This window comes from Ranitomeya variabilis, chromosome 5 (assembly GCF_051348905.1).
Source record: "Ranitomeya variabilis isolate aRanVar5 chromosome 5, aRanVar5.hap1, whole genome shotgun sequence".
In the NCBI taxonomy this organism is placed as follows: domain Eukaryota; kingdom Metazoa; phylum Chordata; class Amphibia; order Anura; family Dendrobatidae; genus Ranitomeya; species Ranitomeya variabilis.
In genome coordinates this window covers 217,091,213-217,105,654 of record NC_135236.1, presented here as the reverse complement: position 1 = coordinate 217,105,654, position 14,442 = coordinate 217,091,213, and the positions used below count along the sequence as shown (strand labels likewise).

The window sequence follows — 14,442 nt, the reverse complement described above, 5'->3', positions numbered from 1 at the left end:
CAAGGTGCACTGCAGCAATCGGCAGAGCAGCAGTCTCGTTCCTTGGAGGAGCCCCAAGTGTCGGCTAACCAGCGAAGGTCCAGTGGCAGTAGTCACCCGGAAAGGGAAAGGACCAGTCAGAAACTTAAGCCTGGTAGATCCTCAAGCCGTAAACATGACGCACCTTCTGTGAAGGACCCCCCACAGTCTACAGTACCACTCAATTACTTTCTAGGGGTAAGTGATGGTGATGTGTGTCTCCTGGTGATGTGTGTCTCCCCTTATGTTCCCTCTCTCCTTATTTGTCAGGGAAAGAAACGGTCCACTAAGACTAAACATAGACAATGTGCTGAATGTGGAGTCCCTTTACCGGACAACCACATAAAGAAGCTATGGGGACTTTGTATTCAGCATTTGATAGCGGAGGAGATGCCAGACTTTGTTACCAGCCTGAGACGGATGGTCAGGCAGGAGGTCAGAGGTTCGGTCAAATCCCTTTCTCAGGATAGAGAAATTAGAGGAAGAGAGCCCAGATCCCTGGATGGGTCTAGCTACAAGCACCCTTAGAGTCCATGTGTCAGCTTTAGGGGCATTATACAATTGTAATTTAGCTAACAATTACTGGATTGCTAGATTTATCAAAGCAGCGGCTAGGTCGAGACCCATTGTTAAGAAAAAACTAGCCCCGTGGGACTTAAACTTGGTACTTACAGCTTTAACTGAAGCCCCCTTTGAGCCTATTGAATCTGCTCCTATAAAAGTCCTGTTCTTTAAAACAGCTCTTTTGGTCGCTCTCACATCAGCAAGAAGAGTTAGTGACTTACAAGCCCTCTCTGGACAGCCTCCATACATTCAGTTTAGAGACGATAGAGTAGTCTTAAGAACTGATCCTCTTTACCTTCCTAAGGTAGCGTCAAAGTTCCACAGACTTCAAGTGCTAAATTTCCCCACTTTTTGTCCTAATCCTAAAAATCAAAAAGAACTCAAACTCCATTCATTAGATGTTAAGAGATGTCTGCTCAGATATATAACTTTAACAGACCCTTGGAAAAAAGATGGTTCTTTGTTCTTATCCTTTCAGAGAGTCAGGAGAGGGTTTAGGGTGTCCAAAAACACCTTAGGTAGATGGATTAGGGAAGGGATATCTTTGGCTTACTCAGCAGGTGGCCTAGAAGTCCTGGAAGGTATAACAGCTCATTCCCCTCGAGCCATGGCGACGTCCTGGGCGGAAAGGTCACAGGTGTCGATTGAGGATATATGTAAGGCGGCCACATGGTCATCTTCATCTACTTTCTTTAAGCATTGTAGATTAGATCTGGGTGGCTCCTCCGATCTCACGTTTGGTAGAAGGGTGCTGGAAGCAGTAGTCCCTCCCTGAGACTCTTTTTCTCTGTAAAACTCTCGTTAGTGCTGTCATGGCGACTGAATAAATACTCAAGCTACTTACCGGTAGCGGTGTTTTTCAGGAGCCCATGACAGCACTCCTATATTCCCTCCCTTCATACTGGTTTGGCTTATCACCACTTGTCTATATAAAATTTTAAGTTTAATCACAGGGTGGAATGTATAAATTACTTATGTGCTACTAACCAAGGAGGTCCTCTCATGCTCTGTAATCCAACTGATGCGGGAGAGAGTTGCCGCCCTTTTATCTCTGTAGGTTTCCTGTCCCTGAAGGGCGGATCCCCTCTCTTGTTAGTGCTGTCATGGCCTCCTGAAAAACACCGCTACCGGTAAGTAGCTTGAGTATTTTGCGTGCGTGCCAAGCTGACGCTTTTACAGATACCATTTTGGTGCAGATACGATCTTTTGATCGCCAGTTATTGCATTTTAATTCAATGTAGCAGTGACGAAAAAAAAATGTAATTCTGGCATTTTGACTTTTTTTCTCGTTACGCCGTTTAGCGATCCGGATAATTATTTTTATTTTGATAGATCGGGTGATTCTGAAGGCAGTGATAACAAATTTTTTTTTTATTTTGAATGGGGCAAAGGGCGGTTGATTTGAACGTTTTATATTTTTTTTTATATTTTTAACCCCTTCACCCCCAAGGGTGGTTTGCACGTTAATGACCGGGCCAATTTTTACAATTCTGACCACTGTCCCTTTATGAGGCTATAACTCTGGAACGCTTTGACGGATCTTGGCGATTCTGACATTGTTTTCTCGTGACATATTGTACTTCATGTTAAAGGTAAAATTTATTCGATATAACTTGCGTTTATTTGTGAAAAAAATGGAAATTTGGCGAAAATTTTGAAAATTTTGCAATTTTCCAACTTTGAATTTTTGTGCCCTTAAATCACAGACATATGTCACGCAAAATACTTAATAAGTAACATTTCCCACATGTCTACTTTACATCAGTACAATTTTGGAACCAAAATTTTTTTTTGTGACGGAGTTATAAGGGTTAAAAGTTGACCAGCAATTTCTCATTTTTACAACACCATTTTTTTTTAGGGACCACATCTCATTTGAAGTCATTTTGAGGGGTCTATATGATAGAAAATACTCAAGTGTGACACCATTCTAAAAACTGCACCCCTCAAGGTGCTCAAAACCACATTCAAGAAGTTTATTAACCCTTTAGGTGTTTCACAGGAATTTTTGGAATGTTTAAATAAAAATGAACATTTAACTTTTTTTCACACAAAATTTATTTCAGCTCCAATTTGTTTTATTTTACCAAGGGTAACAGGAGAAAATGGACCCCCAAAGTTGTTGTACAATTTGTCCTGAGTACGATGATACCCCATATGTGGGTGTAAACCATTGTTTAGGCGCATGGCAGAGCTTGGAAGGGAAGGAGCGCCATTTGACTTTTCAATGCAAAATTGACTGGAATTGAGATGGGACGCCATGTTGCGTTTGGAGAGCCCCTGATGTGCCTAAACATTGAAACTCCCTACAAGTGACACCATTTTGGAAAGTAGACCCCCTAAGGAACTTATCTAGATGTGTGGTGAGCACTTTGACCCACCAAGTGCTTCACAGAAGTTTATAATGCAGAGCCGTAAAAATAAAAAATCATATTTTTTCACAAAAATGATCTTTTCGCCCCCAATTTTTTATTTTCCCAAGGGTAAGAGAAGAAATTGGACCCCAAAAAATGTTGTGCAATTTGTCCTGAGTACGCTGATACCCCATATGTGGGTGTAAACCATTGTTTGGGCGCATGGCAGAGCTTGGAAGGGAAGGAGCGCCATTTGACTTTTCAATGCAAAATTGACTGGAATTGAGATGGGACGCCATGTTGCGTTTGGAGAGCCCCTGATGTGCCTAAACATTGAAACTCCCTACAAGTGACACCATTTTGGAAAGTAGACCCCCTAAGGAACTTATCTAGATGTGTGGTGAGCACTTTGACCCACCAAGTGCTTCACAGAAGTTTATAATGCAGAGCCGTAAAAATAAAAAATCATATTTTTTCACAAAAATGATCTTTTCGCCCCCAATTTTTTATTTTCCCAAGGGTAAGAGAAGAAATTGGACCCCAAAAAATGTTGTGCAATTTGTCCTGAGTACGCTGATACCCCATATGTGGGTGTAAACCATTGTTTGGGCGCATGGCAGAGCTTGGAAGGGAAGGAGCGCCATTTGACTTTTCAATGCAAAATTGACTGGAATTGAGATGGGACGCCATGTTGCGTTTGGAGAGCCCCTGATGTGCCTAAACATTGAAACTCCCTACAAGTGACACCATTTTGGAAAGTAGACCTCCTAAGGAACTTATCTAGATGTGTTTTGAGAGCTTTGAACCCCCAAGTGTTTCACTACAGATTATAACGCAGAGCCGTGAAAATAATTTTTTTTTTTTTCTCAAAAATGATTTTTTAGCCCCCAGCTTTGTATTTTTACAAGGGTAACAGAATAAATTGGACCCCAAAATTTGTTTTCCAATTTGTCCTGAGTACGCTGATACCCCATATGTGGGGGGGAACCACTGTTTGGGCGCATGACAGAGCTCGGAAGGGAAGGAGCGCCATTTGGAATGCAGACTTAAATGGATTGGTCTGCAGGCGTCACGTTGCATTTGCAGAGCCCCTGATGTACCCAAACAGTACAAACCCCCCACAAGTGACCCCATATTGGAAACTAGACCTCCCAAGGAACTTATCTAGATGTGTTGTGAGAACTTTGAACCCCCAAGTGTTTCACTACAGTTTATAATGCAGAGCCGTGAAAATAAAACATCTTTTTTTTCCCACAAAAATGATTTTTAGCCCCCCAAATTTTTATTTTCCTAAGGATAACAAGAGAACTTGGACCCCAGAAGTTGTTGTTCAATTTGTCCCGAGTACGCTGATAACACATATGTTGGGGTAAACCCCTTTTTGGGCGCACGGGAGAGCTCGGAAGGGAAGGAGCACTGTTTTACTTTTTCAACGCAGAATTGGCTGGAATTGAGATTGGACGCCATGTCGCGCTTGGAGAGCCCCTGATGTGCCTAAACAGTGGAAACTCCCCAATTCTACCTGAAACCCTAACCCAAACACACCCCTAACCCTAATCCCAACGGTAACCCTAACCACACCCCTAGCCCTGACACACCCATAATTCTAATCCCAACCCTAATCCAAACGTAAATGTAATCCAAACCCTAACCCTAACTTTAGCCCCAACCCTAACTTTAGCCCCAACCCTAACTTTACCTCCAACCCTAGCCCTAACCCTACCCCTAACCCTAACCCTAAACGTGACTGAAATACGTGGCACTGAAATACGTGGCACTGAAATACGTGGCACTGAAATACGTGGCACTGAAATACGTGGCACTGAAATACGTGGCACTGAAATACGTGATATGTGGCACTTAAATACGTGGCACTGAAACACGTGGCACTGAAATACGTGGCACTGAAATACGTGGCACTGAAATACGTGGCACTGAAATACGTGGCACTGAAATATGTGATACGTGGCACTTAAATACGTGGCACTGAAACACGTGGCACTGAAATACGTGATACGTGGCACTGAAATACGTGGCACTGAAATACGTGGCACTGAAATACGTGGCACTGAAATACGTGCAACTGAAATACGTGGTACTAAAATATGTGGCACTGAAATACGTGATACGTGGCACTGAAATACGTGGCACTGAAACACGTGGCACTGAAATACGTGATACGTGGCACTGAAATACATGGCACTGAAATACGTGGCACTGAAATACGTGGCACTGAAATACGTGGCACTGAAATACGTGGCACTATGACTGTCAGAAAATGTTCATTAAACGGTTAGGGGTGAGGTTAGGGGTAGAGTTAGGGTTAGGGTTTGGATCCCTTTATCACCTTGATGGTGGTGGGTGGCTTTTCAGTGTGTTTTCTGTTTTTTTCGATAAAAATGCATGCGTTTTTAACGCAAACAAACGCATGTGCTTAAAAACGCAAGAAAATACTGCAGGTTGTATTTCTGAAAATGAACGCATGCAGAAAAAAACCGCATGCGTTTGAAAACGCGACCAAACGCGTACAAAAAAACCGCATGCGTTTTCAATGTTAAATATAGGGAAAAAACGCATGCGTTTTTTTGTGCAAAAAACGCTGCAGACAAAAACGGAAGTGTGAAACCAGCGACGCTTTTTATAGCAAAAAAGTTTTTGCGTCTCCACATTTTGAGACCTATAATTTTTCCACATTTGCTCCACAGAGTCATGTGAGGTCTTGTTTTTTGCGGGACGAGTTGACGTTTTTATTGGTAACATTTTCGGACACGTGACCGTTTTTGATTGCTTTTTATTCCGATTTTTGTGAGGCAGAATGACCAAAAACCTGCTATTCATGAATTTCTTTTGGGAGAGGCGTTTATACTGTTCCGGGTTTGGTAAAATTGATAAAGCAGTTTTATTCTTCGGGTCAGTACGATTACAGCGATATCTCATTTATATCATTTTTTTATGTTTTGGCGCTTTTATACGATAAAAACTATTTTATAGAAAAAATAATTATTTTGGTATCGCTTTATTCTCAGGACTATAACTTTTTTATTTTTTTGCTGATGATGCTGTATGGCGGCTTGTTTTTTGCGGGACAAGATGACGTTTTCAGCGGTACCATGGATATTTATATCAGTCTTTTTGATCGCGTGTTATTCCACTTTTTGTTCGGCGGTATGGTAATAAAGCGTTGTTTTTTGCCTCGTTTTTTTTTTTTTTTTCTTACGGTGTTTACTGAAGGGGTTAACTAGTGTGGCAGTTTTATAGGTTGGGTCGTTACGGACGTGGCGATACTAAATATGTGTACTTTTATTGTTTTTTTTTTTTTATTTAGATAAAGAAATGTATTTATGGGAATAATATATATATTTTTTTTCATTATTTTGGAATATTTTTTTTTATTTTTTTTTACACATTTGGAAATTTTTTTTTTTACTTTTTTACTTTGCCCCAGGGGGGGACAATACAGATCGGTGATCTGCCAGTTTGCATAGCACTCTGACAGATCACCGATCTGCGAGAAGTACAGGCTGCTTCACAGTGCCTGCTCTGAGCAGGCGTCTGTGAAGCCACCTCCCTCCCTGCAGGACCCGGATCCGCGGCCATCTTGGATCCGGGTCTGGAGCAGGCAGGGAGGGAGGTAAGACCCTCGCAGCAACGCGATCACATCGCGTTGCTGCGGGGGGCTCAGGGAAGCCCGCAGGGAGCCCTCTCCCTGCGCGATGCTTCCCTGCATCGCCGGCACATCGCGATCATGTTTGATCGCGGTGTGCCGGGGGTTAATGTGCCGGGGGCGGTCCGTGACCGCTCCTGGCACATAGTGCCGGATGTCAGCTGCGATATGCAGCCGACACCCGGCCGCGATCGGCCGCGCTCCCCCCGTGAGCGCGGCCGATCGGCTATGACGTACTATCCCGTCGGCGGTCATACGGGCCCACCCCACCTCGACGGGATAGTACGTCAAATGTCGGGAAGGGGTTAAAAACATTATTATTATTTTTTTTTTTTACTTTTGGCATTCTTCAATAGTCACCATGGGAAACTAGAAGCTGCCATAACCCTATCGCCTCTGCTACATACAGGCGATGATCAGATAGCCTACATACAGCAGAATTGCTGACTTTCTATGAGAGCCGACCACCAGGCGACGCTCATAGCAATCCAGCTGTGACAACCCTAGAGGTTTGCTGGAGACCTCGGGTTGTCATGCCAACCCATCGGCGACCCTCAGTCATGTGACACGGGCGCCAATTGGCGGGATTTCCGACGCGCTTGCCGGAAACGTGTTAAATGCTGTCAGAGTTTGACCGCGGCATTTAATGGGTTAACAGCCGCTGGTGGATCGCGATTACTCCTGCGGCTGTTAGCGGCCCCTGTCAGCAATTCAAAACCGCTGACATGTGCCGAAAAAGATGTGGGCTCACCATCAGAGCCCACATCAAAGGGAGGGTGTCGACATCGGCGTATTATTACTCCTGATGTTGGAAAGGGGTTAAAAATTACAAAAAGGAAAATGGGCTGATGCAAAAGTTTGAGCACCCTGCATGCTTATTACCTAGTAGCACCCCTTATAAACATATCACCGCTTAATGCTTTTTGTACTTGGCCAAAAGTCTTTCAATTCTTGTTTGAGTGATTTTCATTCATTCTTCCTTTTAGATTTCTTCCAATTCTGTGAGATTCTGTTGCCGTTTTGCATGCACTTCTATTTTGAGGTCTAGCCACAGATTTTCAGTGATATTCAGATCAGGGGACTGTGAGGGTCATTGTAAAACCTTCAGCTTGCACTTTCTTGAGGTAGTCTATTCTTGATTTTGACGTGTGTTTAGAATCATTATCCATTTGTTTAAGCCATCCTCTTTTCAACGTCAGCTTTTTTACAGATGATATTACTTTTGCATCAAGAAGTTTTTGAAATTTCATTGAATCCATGCTTCCCTCTACCCATGAAATATTCCCCATGCCATTAGCTGCAACACAACCCCAAAGCATGATTGATTCCCCTCCCCTAACCCCCATGTTTAATGGTTAGCAAGATATTCTTTTCCAGAAATTCTGCAACCTTTTTTCTCCAAACTTACCCTTTGCTCATTGTGACCCAAAGAGTTGGTAACCTCATTGGTCCACAGGACTTGGTTCCAGATTGCATCAGGCTTGTTTAGATGTTCTTTTGCATACTTCTGACACTGAATTTTATGGTTAGGATGCAGGAGAGGTTTTCTTCTGATGACTATTCCATGAAAGTTCTATTTGTGCAGGTGTCTCTGAATAGTAGAACAATATACCACAACTCCAGAGTCTGCTAAATCTTTCTGAAGATCTTTTGCAGTCAAGCGGTGGTTCTAATTTGCGCCTCTAGCAATCCTACAAGCAGCTCTCACTAAAAATGTCACTGTTCCTGCTAACTGCCATTTCTTACCGTAATTGAATTTCAAACTGAGGAAAGGGCAACTTAGCAAAGCGTTTTTATCTTCTTATAACCTTCTCTTGCTTTGTGGGCCTCCACCATTTTCATTTTGATTTTTCTAGGCATCTGCTTAGAAGAACCCATGGCTGTTGTTTTTTGGCACAAGGTTAGAGGAGTTTTTATAAAGCTGGGAAATTTGCATCACCTAGCCTTTCCTAATAGTGAAAAAGCCATAACCCTAACAGGCTAATTAAGGTCTGAGAACACAAATCTCCAAAGGTGCCCAAACTTTTGCATTTTACTTTTTGTAATTTCCAATTTTATAATTTTTTTTTTATTTTAAAATGTAAAAGATGAAAAAAAAAATTATATATACAAGGTGGGCCATTTATATGGATACACCTAAATGAAATGGGAACGGTTGGTGATATCAACTTCCTGTTTGAGGCATATTAGTATATGGGAGAAGGAAAACTTTTCAAGATGGGTGGTGACCATGACGGCCATTTTGAAATCAGCCATTTTGGATCCAACTTAATTTTTTTCCCATTTTATCTAGGTGTATCCATATAAATGGCCCACCCTATCTATCTATATATAATATAATATTTTTTTTTGTTATTTTTTCCCTAAAATACAAAAGAAATGTGTCATCTTTAACTTTAGGCTCTTTAGAGATCATTTCATCTTCAATTTGCTTAACTGTTCACAATAGCAGTAATTTTGACCAGGGGTGCCCAAACTTTCACATGTCACTGTGTGTGCGTGCGTGCATGCGTGCGTGCATGCATGCGTGCGTGTGTGAGACCGATCATCAATATAATACAAAAAAGAGGAAAGCACTCCTTCTTATATGGTGGGTTACTAGCCAGTATGGGCTCCTGCAACGTTTCGGCTCAAGGTGTGATCCTTTCTGAGCTTTTTTTGTAAAAGGTATCTTGTAGATGAGACGTGGCTCCATTTTTTCCCCTTGGTTCTTTGCTCAGTACAAGGATTCTGTATTGACAACTGGGTGTTAATAGTTGGGGTGTCCCTAAACAACCTTTCGCTGTAGTATCTGGAGCTGACTATGTTGATCTGTGTAGGAACACCCCCCAATTGGTAACACAATTTGTCAATTTATCAGTGAATTTCCAGGGGACGTAACAGAGGAACGGGTACTACAGAGTTATAAGAAAAGGTGCTCCACAATTTCCTTGGCAATACAGTTGTTTAGTAAGGCAGTTATATCTGAAGTGGTCACTGCTCCTCTCAGGCATTACATTAAATATGATGTGTTGGTAATTTTTCTTTGTCACAGACTTTATTCTGTTATTTTTGGCAGCTTTTGACTTCTTACAGCCCATGCACAAAACCTGATGGCTCACTTGTACATGAAGACCTTCCTGGTGATGAGGGCGCTTTTGGTGAGGACAGCCATTGTGAGGCTGTTAGCGATGACTCTGACATTGTTACTCTGGAAACCCCCAAAGTGGATGAAGTTGGACCCAATGAAGAAGTGGAGGAGATTCCAGAAGCCTTGTCTGGAAGCAACGATCTTAACATGAGCTTTTCCTCTAGTAGCCAGTACACCTTCACCCAGCCAGAATCTGGTAAGTCGCATATTGATATTATGTTAGATAAATGGACTGCCGCTGAGTAGGACTTAACCCTATCCCCACAGATTATATACTATAACATCATATGTCGGGTCTCTGTCTTTGATGCAAGCCCAGGGACTGAGCCGTTATCTATCCTGGCAGATATGGCTGTGTTACACAGCCGCCATGTGACTATGACAGCTAGGTGGAGCTGAGCTTGCTGCTGTCAGTCTCTGACAACGGGAGACTTGCAGCACATGGCCCGGGGTGGTAGAGTGGACACACATGGCTCTCTCTTCATTTCTGTAGAAGACGTTCCAAGTAGAGTTGAGCGACTTTAACTTTTTTCGGATCGAGTCGGATTTCGCGAAACCCGACTTTGTCGGAAGTCGGGTCGGGTGAAATTGGCCGATTATTGCATAAAGTCGGGGGCCGACTGAAACACAAAACCCAATGCAAGTCAATGGGGAATCAAAGTCGGCAGTGAGTGGAGGACAGGAAAACACCTACAGTGCCCATTTTAATGCCAAAAACATCAATTCTTATTACTTAAGCTTGTGAATCTTAATTTACTTTATGATAATAGTCAGGCATTGAAAACTGGGGGTCATTTGGCTAAAGTTGTAGGGGGGTAGGGCTGGCTCAAGGTTTTCCTGGTCCCAGGAAACGCGGACTACGTCACGGCGGTGGAGCAGGGAGAGGTAAGTATTTCAACTTTGCAAGTGCTGTGATCCTGAGCAAGCAGGGGGGCCCACTCGTTGGTATTGGCACTTGCACAGGGCCCCTCATAGTACGGCGGTATGTATGACGGCGGGTGGCGCCTCCCACTGGCAGAGACACTTTTGCGTACTATGAGGGGCCAGTGACGTCGCCAACAAGTATGCCCCCCCCCCCACCTGATGAAGGAACTTGCACTTTCATCTGCACCTTCCTCTTTGTCCCCGTGTAAGGTGGTATAGTATGCGGGAAGGGGAACCTGACTTTCAGCAGGGTCAGATTCTGGCTGTGTAGAGTGCAAGGGAAATGTAGTGGTCTGGGTCAATGTACCAGCAGACTCATCTAGCAGTGGCTGGGCAATGGGCAGGGTGAGGAGGAAACACAGATATAGGCCCAAATAATAAAGTGGGCTAAATGCAGTGCAAAATTGGTAACAGGACTAAACATGCGGCATTGCTTTGTTCAGTGGAGGACAACTGTAATGAGAGGCTGACACAGTGAGTAGGCCCAAATAAGTAAGTAGGCTAAATGTCTGCCAAAAATGTTTTCATAAATAAACAGGTGGCATAGCTAGGTACAGGGGTGGGCTCCTCTGCTGAGTAGCAGACAGTGGTAGTAGGCGCAAAGTATTAACTGGTCTAAATGGAGGCCAGGGCCCCTGTATATTTTAACTATCATCTATCATTGCAACAAATTTGTATTGGCAGTGCCATTGAAGGATTTAACAGCACAGACTACACAGTGGTGGAGCAGGGAGAGGTAAGTATTGCAAGTGGTAGAGCACTGTTCGAGCTGGGGGGAACACTCTCTAGTGGGCGGCGGTACTGGCCCAGGGCCCTTTCGTATTACGACGGTGTGTCTGACGTTGGTTGTGCACCACCACCGTCAGAGACACTTCATTGTACTATGAGGGACCCTGTGCCAGTGCCGTCGCCCAAGAGTGGGCCCACCCACCTGTCCAGGCAAACGGCACTCGCACGGGTGTTTGCGCCAGGTGGTGACCACGGCCCTGTGGGGGGAGTCAGCCCATTTAGGGAGGTATAAAAATGGCCTATGGTGGACATTCAGCAGCTGCAAATGGAGGAATTGGAGAATTCAGTAAGAGGAGGCCAAAAGCAAGACAACCGTTATATGGTACTGTAAAACAAGGTAGAAGGTGTATGTAAACTTGTTGAGAATTTAAATCTCCCTTTTTTGGGGGGGAGACTAAACCAAAACTCAGGCCCTGTGCATAAAACAACACAATGTAAGTGGCAGAAAGTGGCTGGAAGATATCTGAAAAAATCCAAGGACTGTAATACAATTTCTATCTCCCTACATTGATCTCAGGACAAGTATGGCAGCAACAAAAAGGACTGCTGCACACAAAAGTGTGGACAAATAAGCAAGATAACTGCAGAAAGGAGCAACAGGATTTTTGCTTTTAAAAAAGCAGTTGGTTTGCACAACAGCATGCAAACAGCAATGCAGCTATCGGGGAGCCTAATAAGCTACAGAGCTGATGCACAAAAAAATAGCCTCCACTGTCCCTGCAAAAAAAGGTGGTGTTGGACAGTGGAAATCGCTACAGCACAAGCGCTAACTATATCCCTTCTTCTGATGAAGCTGCAGCAATCTCTCCCTATGCTACGATCGGCAGAAGTAAGATGGCGGTCGGCGTGCAGTGCACGACCCTTTATACCCCCTGTGACGCCGCAGAAAGCAAGCCAATCACTGTCATGCCCTTCTCTAAGATGGTGGGGACCGAGACCTATGTCATCACGCTGCCCACACTCTGCGTCCTCCTTCATTGGCTGAGAAATGGCGCTGAACGCGTCATACGAAACGCGACTTTGGCGCGAAGATCGCCGACCGCATGGCCGATCCCACACTAGGATCGGGGGTCGGGTTTCATGAAACCCGACTATGCCGAAAGTCGGCAATTTTTGAATTTGTCCGATCCGTTTCGCTCAACCCTAGTCCCAAGTATAGCCGAGCATGTTTGCTTTGCTAAGGGTACTGTCACACTCTGCAACTTTCCAACGATCACGACCAGCGATACGACCTGGCCGTGATCGTTGGAAAGTCGTTGTGTGGTCGCTGGAGAGCTGTCACACAGACCGCTCTCCAGCGACCAACGATGCCGAAGGCCCCGGGTAACCAGGGTAAACATCGGGTTACTAAGCGCAGGGCCGCGCTTAGTAACACGATGTTTACCCTGGTTACCATCGTAAAAGTAAAAAAAACCAAACAGTACATACTCACATTCCGGTGTCCGTCAGGTCCCTTGCCGTCTGCTTCCCGCTCTGACTGAGTGCCGCCGTAAAGTGAAAGCAGATCACAGCGGTGACGTCACCGCTGTGCTCTGCTCTTACATTCCGGCCGGCAGTCAGTCAGAGCGGGAAGCAGACTGCAAGGGACCTGACGGACACCGGAATGTGAGTATGTACGGTTTGTTTTTTTTTACTTTTACGATGGTAACCAGGGTAAACATCGGGTTACTAAGCACGGCCCTGCGCTTAGTAACCCGATGTTTACCCTGGTTACAAGCGAACGCATCGTTGGATCGGTGTCACACACACCGATCCAACGATGACAGCGGGAGATCCAGCGACGAAAGAAAGTTCCAAACGATCTGCTACGACGTACGATTCTCAGCAGGGTCCCTGATCGCTGCTGCGTGTCAGACACAGCGATATCGTATGGATATCGCTGGAACGTCACGGATCGTACCGTCGTAGCGACAAAAGTGCCACTGTGTGACAGTACCCTAATTTTTTGAAGTTCCCATAGAAGTGAACAAAGATTACAACAGCCATGAGATAAGGCCCTGTTCTCAAGGTGGGTGTGGATCCCAGAGGTAGTAGCCACACTTATCTGACACTTATTGCATATCCCATGTCTGAGATGTGATACCCTTTTTTAAGCTCTTGCATAATTTACAGTAGCAACATGATTACATCTGTGTGCAAAGGAATGAGGGCGGACCCTGGTCAATCCTCTTGGCCTTTAAAAAGGTTCTGTGATGAAAAGCTAAAATCGGCAGTTGGCAGCCAGGGGGTTAAAGCTAAACCCCTCACCACTTTCACATTATCCTCCTCCTTGCTGAATGTCTGCCTTCCCAGAAGCTGCGACCTTGCTGACTGACCCTGGACCCTGCAGCCAGTCAGCCACCATATTGATCATGTCAGCTGTTGTCCTTTGTCAGATTTGTACCCAGGACCCCAGCGCTGCAAGGAAACCATGCTAACCACTGAGCTCCCATAAAATAGGGGAAGCCAATAATGTCAGTCTTTCGGTTTTTGTTTTTTGGCTAAAGTTTCGGTACTCCTCCCTCAGTAGACATCTGTTACCATCTTTAGATAGGCACTGTTATTATGTTCCTATCTTAGACATTCCAGGCTAAACATATGTGGTGTGATCACAACTGTTTTTTTTTTTTTTGTTTCCACCATTTTTTTATTTTTTTGCTAATTGATGTAAAGCAAATGCACAATGCAATTCTACTGCTAGAAAAATAAGTTTGTTTTTTTTTTTTGCTAGAAATGTCTTTTAGTTGTTGCACAACATTTTGGCTATGTGCACACGTAGGAAGGGTCCTCTGCGGTTTCTCCCGCAGCGGATTTGATAAATCTGCAGGGCAAAACCGCTGCGGTTATCCCTGCAGATTTATCGCGGTTTATCTTGCTGTTTCCCCTGCGGGTTTACTCCTGCACTTGTTTTACTATTGATGCTGCATATGCAGCATCAATAGTAATGTTAAAAATAATAAAGAAATGGTTATACTCACCCTCCGACGTCCCGATCTCCTCGGCGCTGCACGCGGCGGTTC

General features: G+C 44.3%; 1 protein-coding gene across 2 annotated transcripts in view; it reads left to right on the top strand.

The window, feature by feature from the left end:
- Positions 1 to 14,442, top strand: part of CCPG1 (cell cycle progression 1) — a 95,995-nt gene that overhangs the window by 21,646 nt on the left and 59,907 nt on the right. For both annotated transcript variants that reach the window (XM_077263775.1, XM_077263776.1), the window contains exon 5: positions 9,659 to 9,926. In XM_077263775.1, coding sequence (XP_077119890.1) covers positions 9,659 to 9,926 — 268 coding nt within the window. The remainder of the gene's footprint in view (positions 1 to 9,658; positions 9,927 to 14,442) is intronic.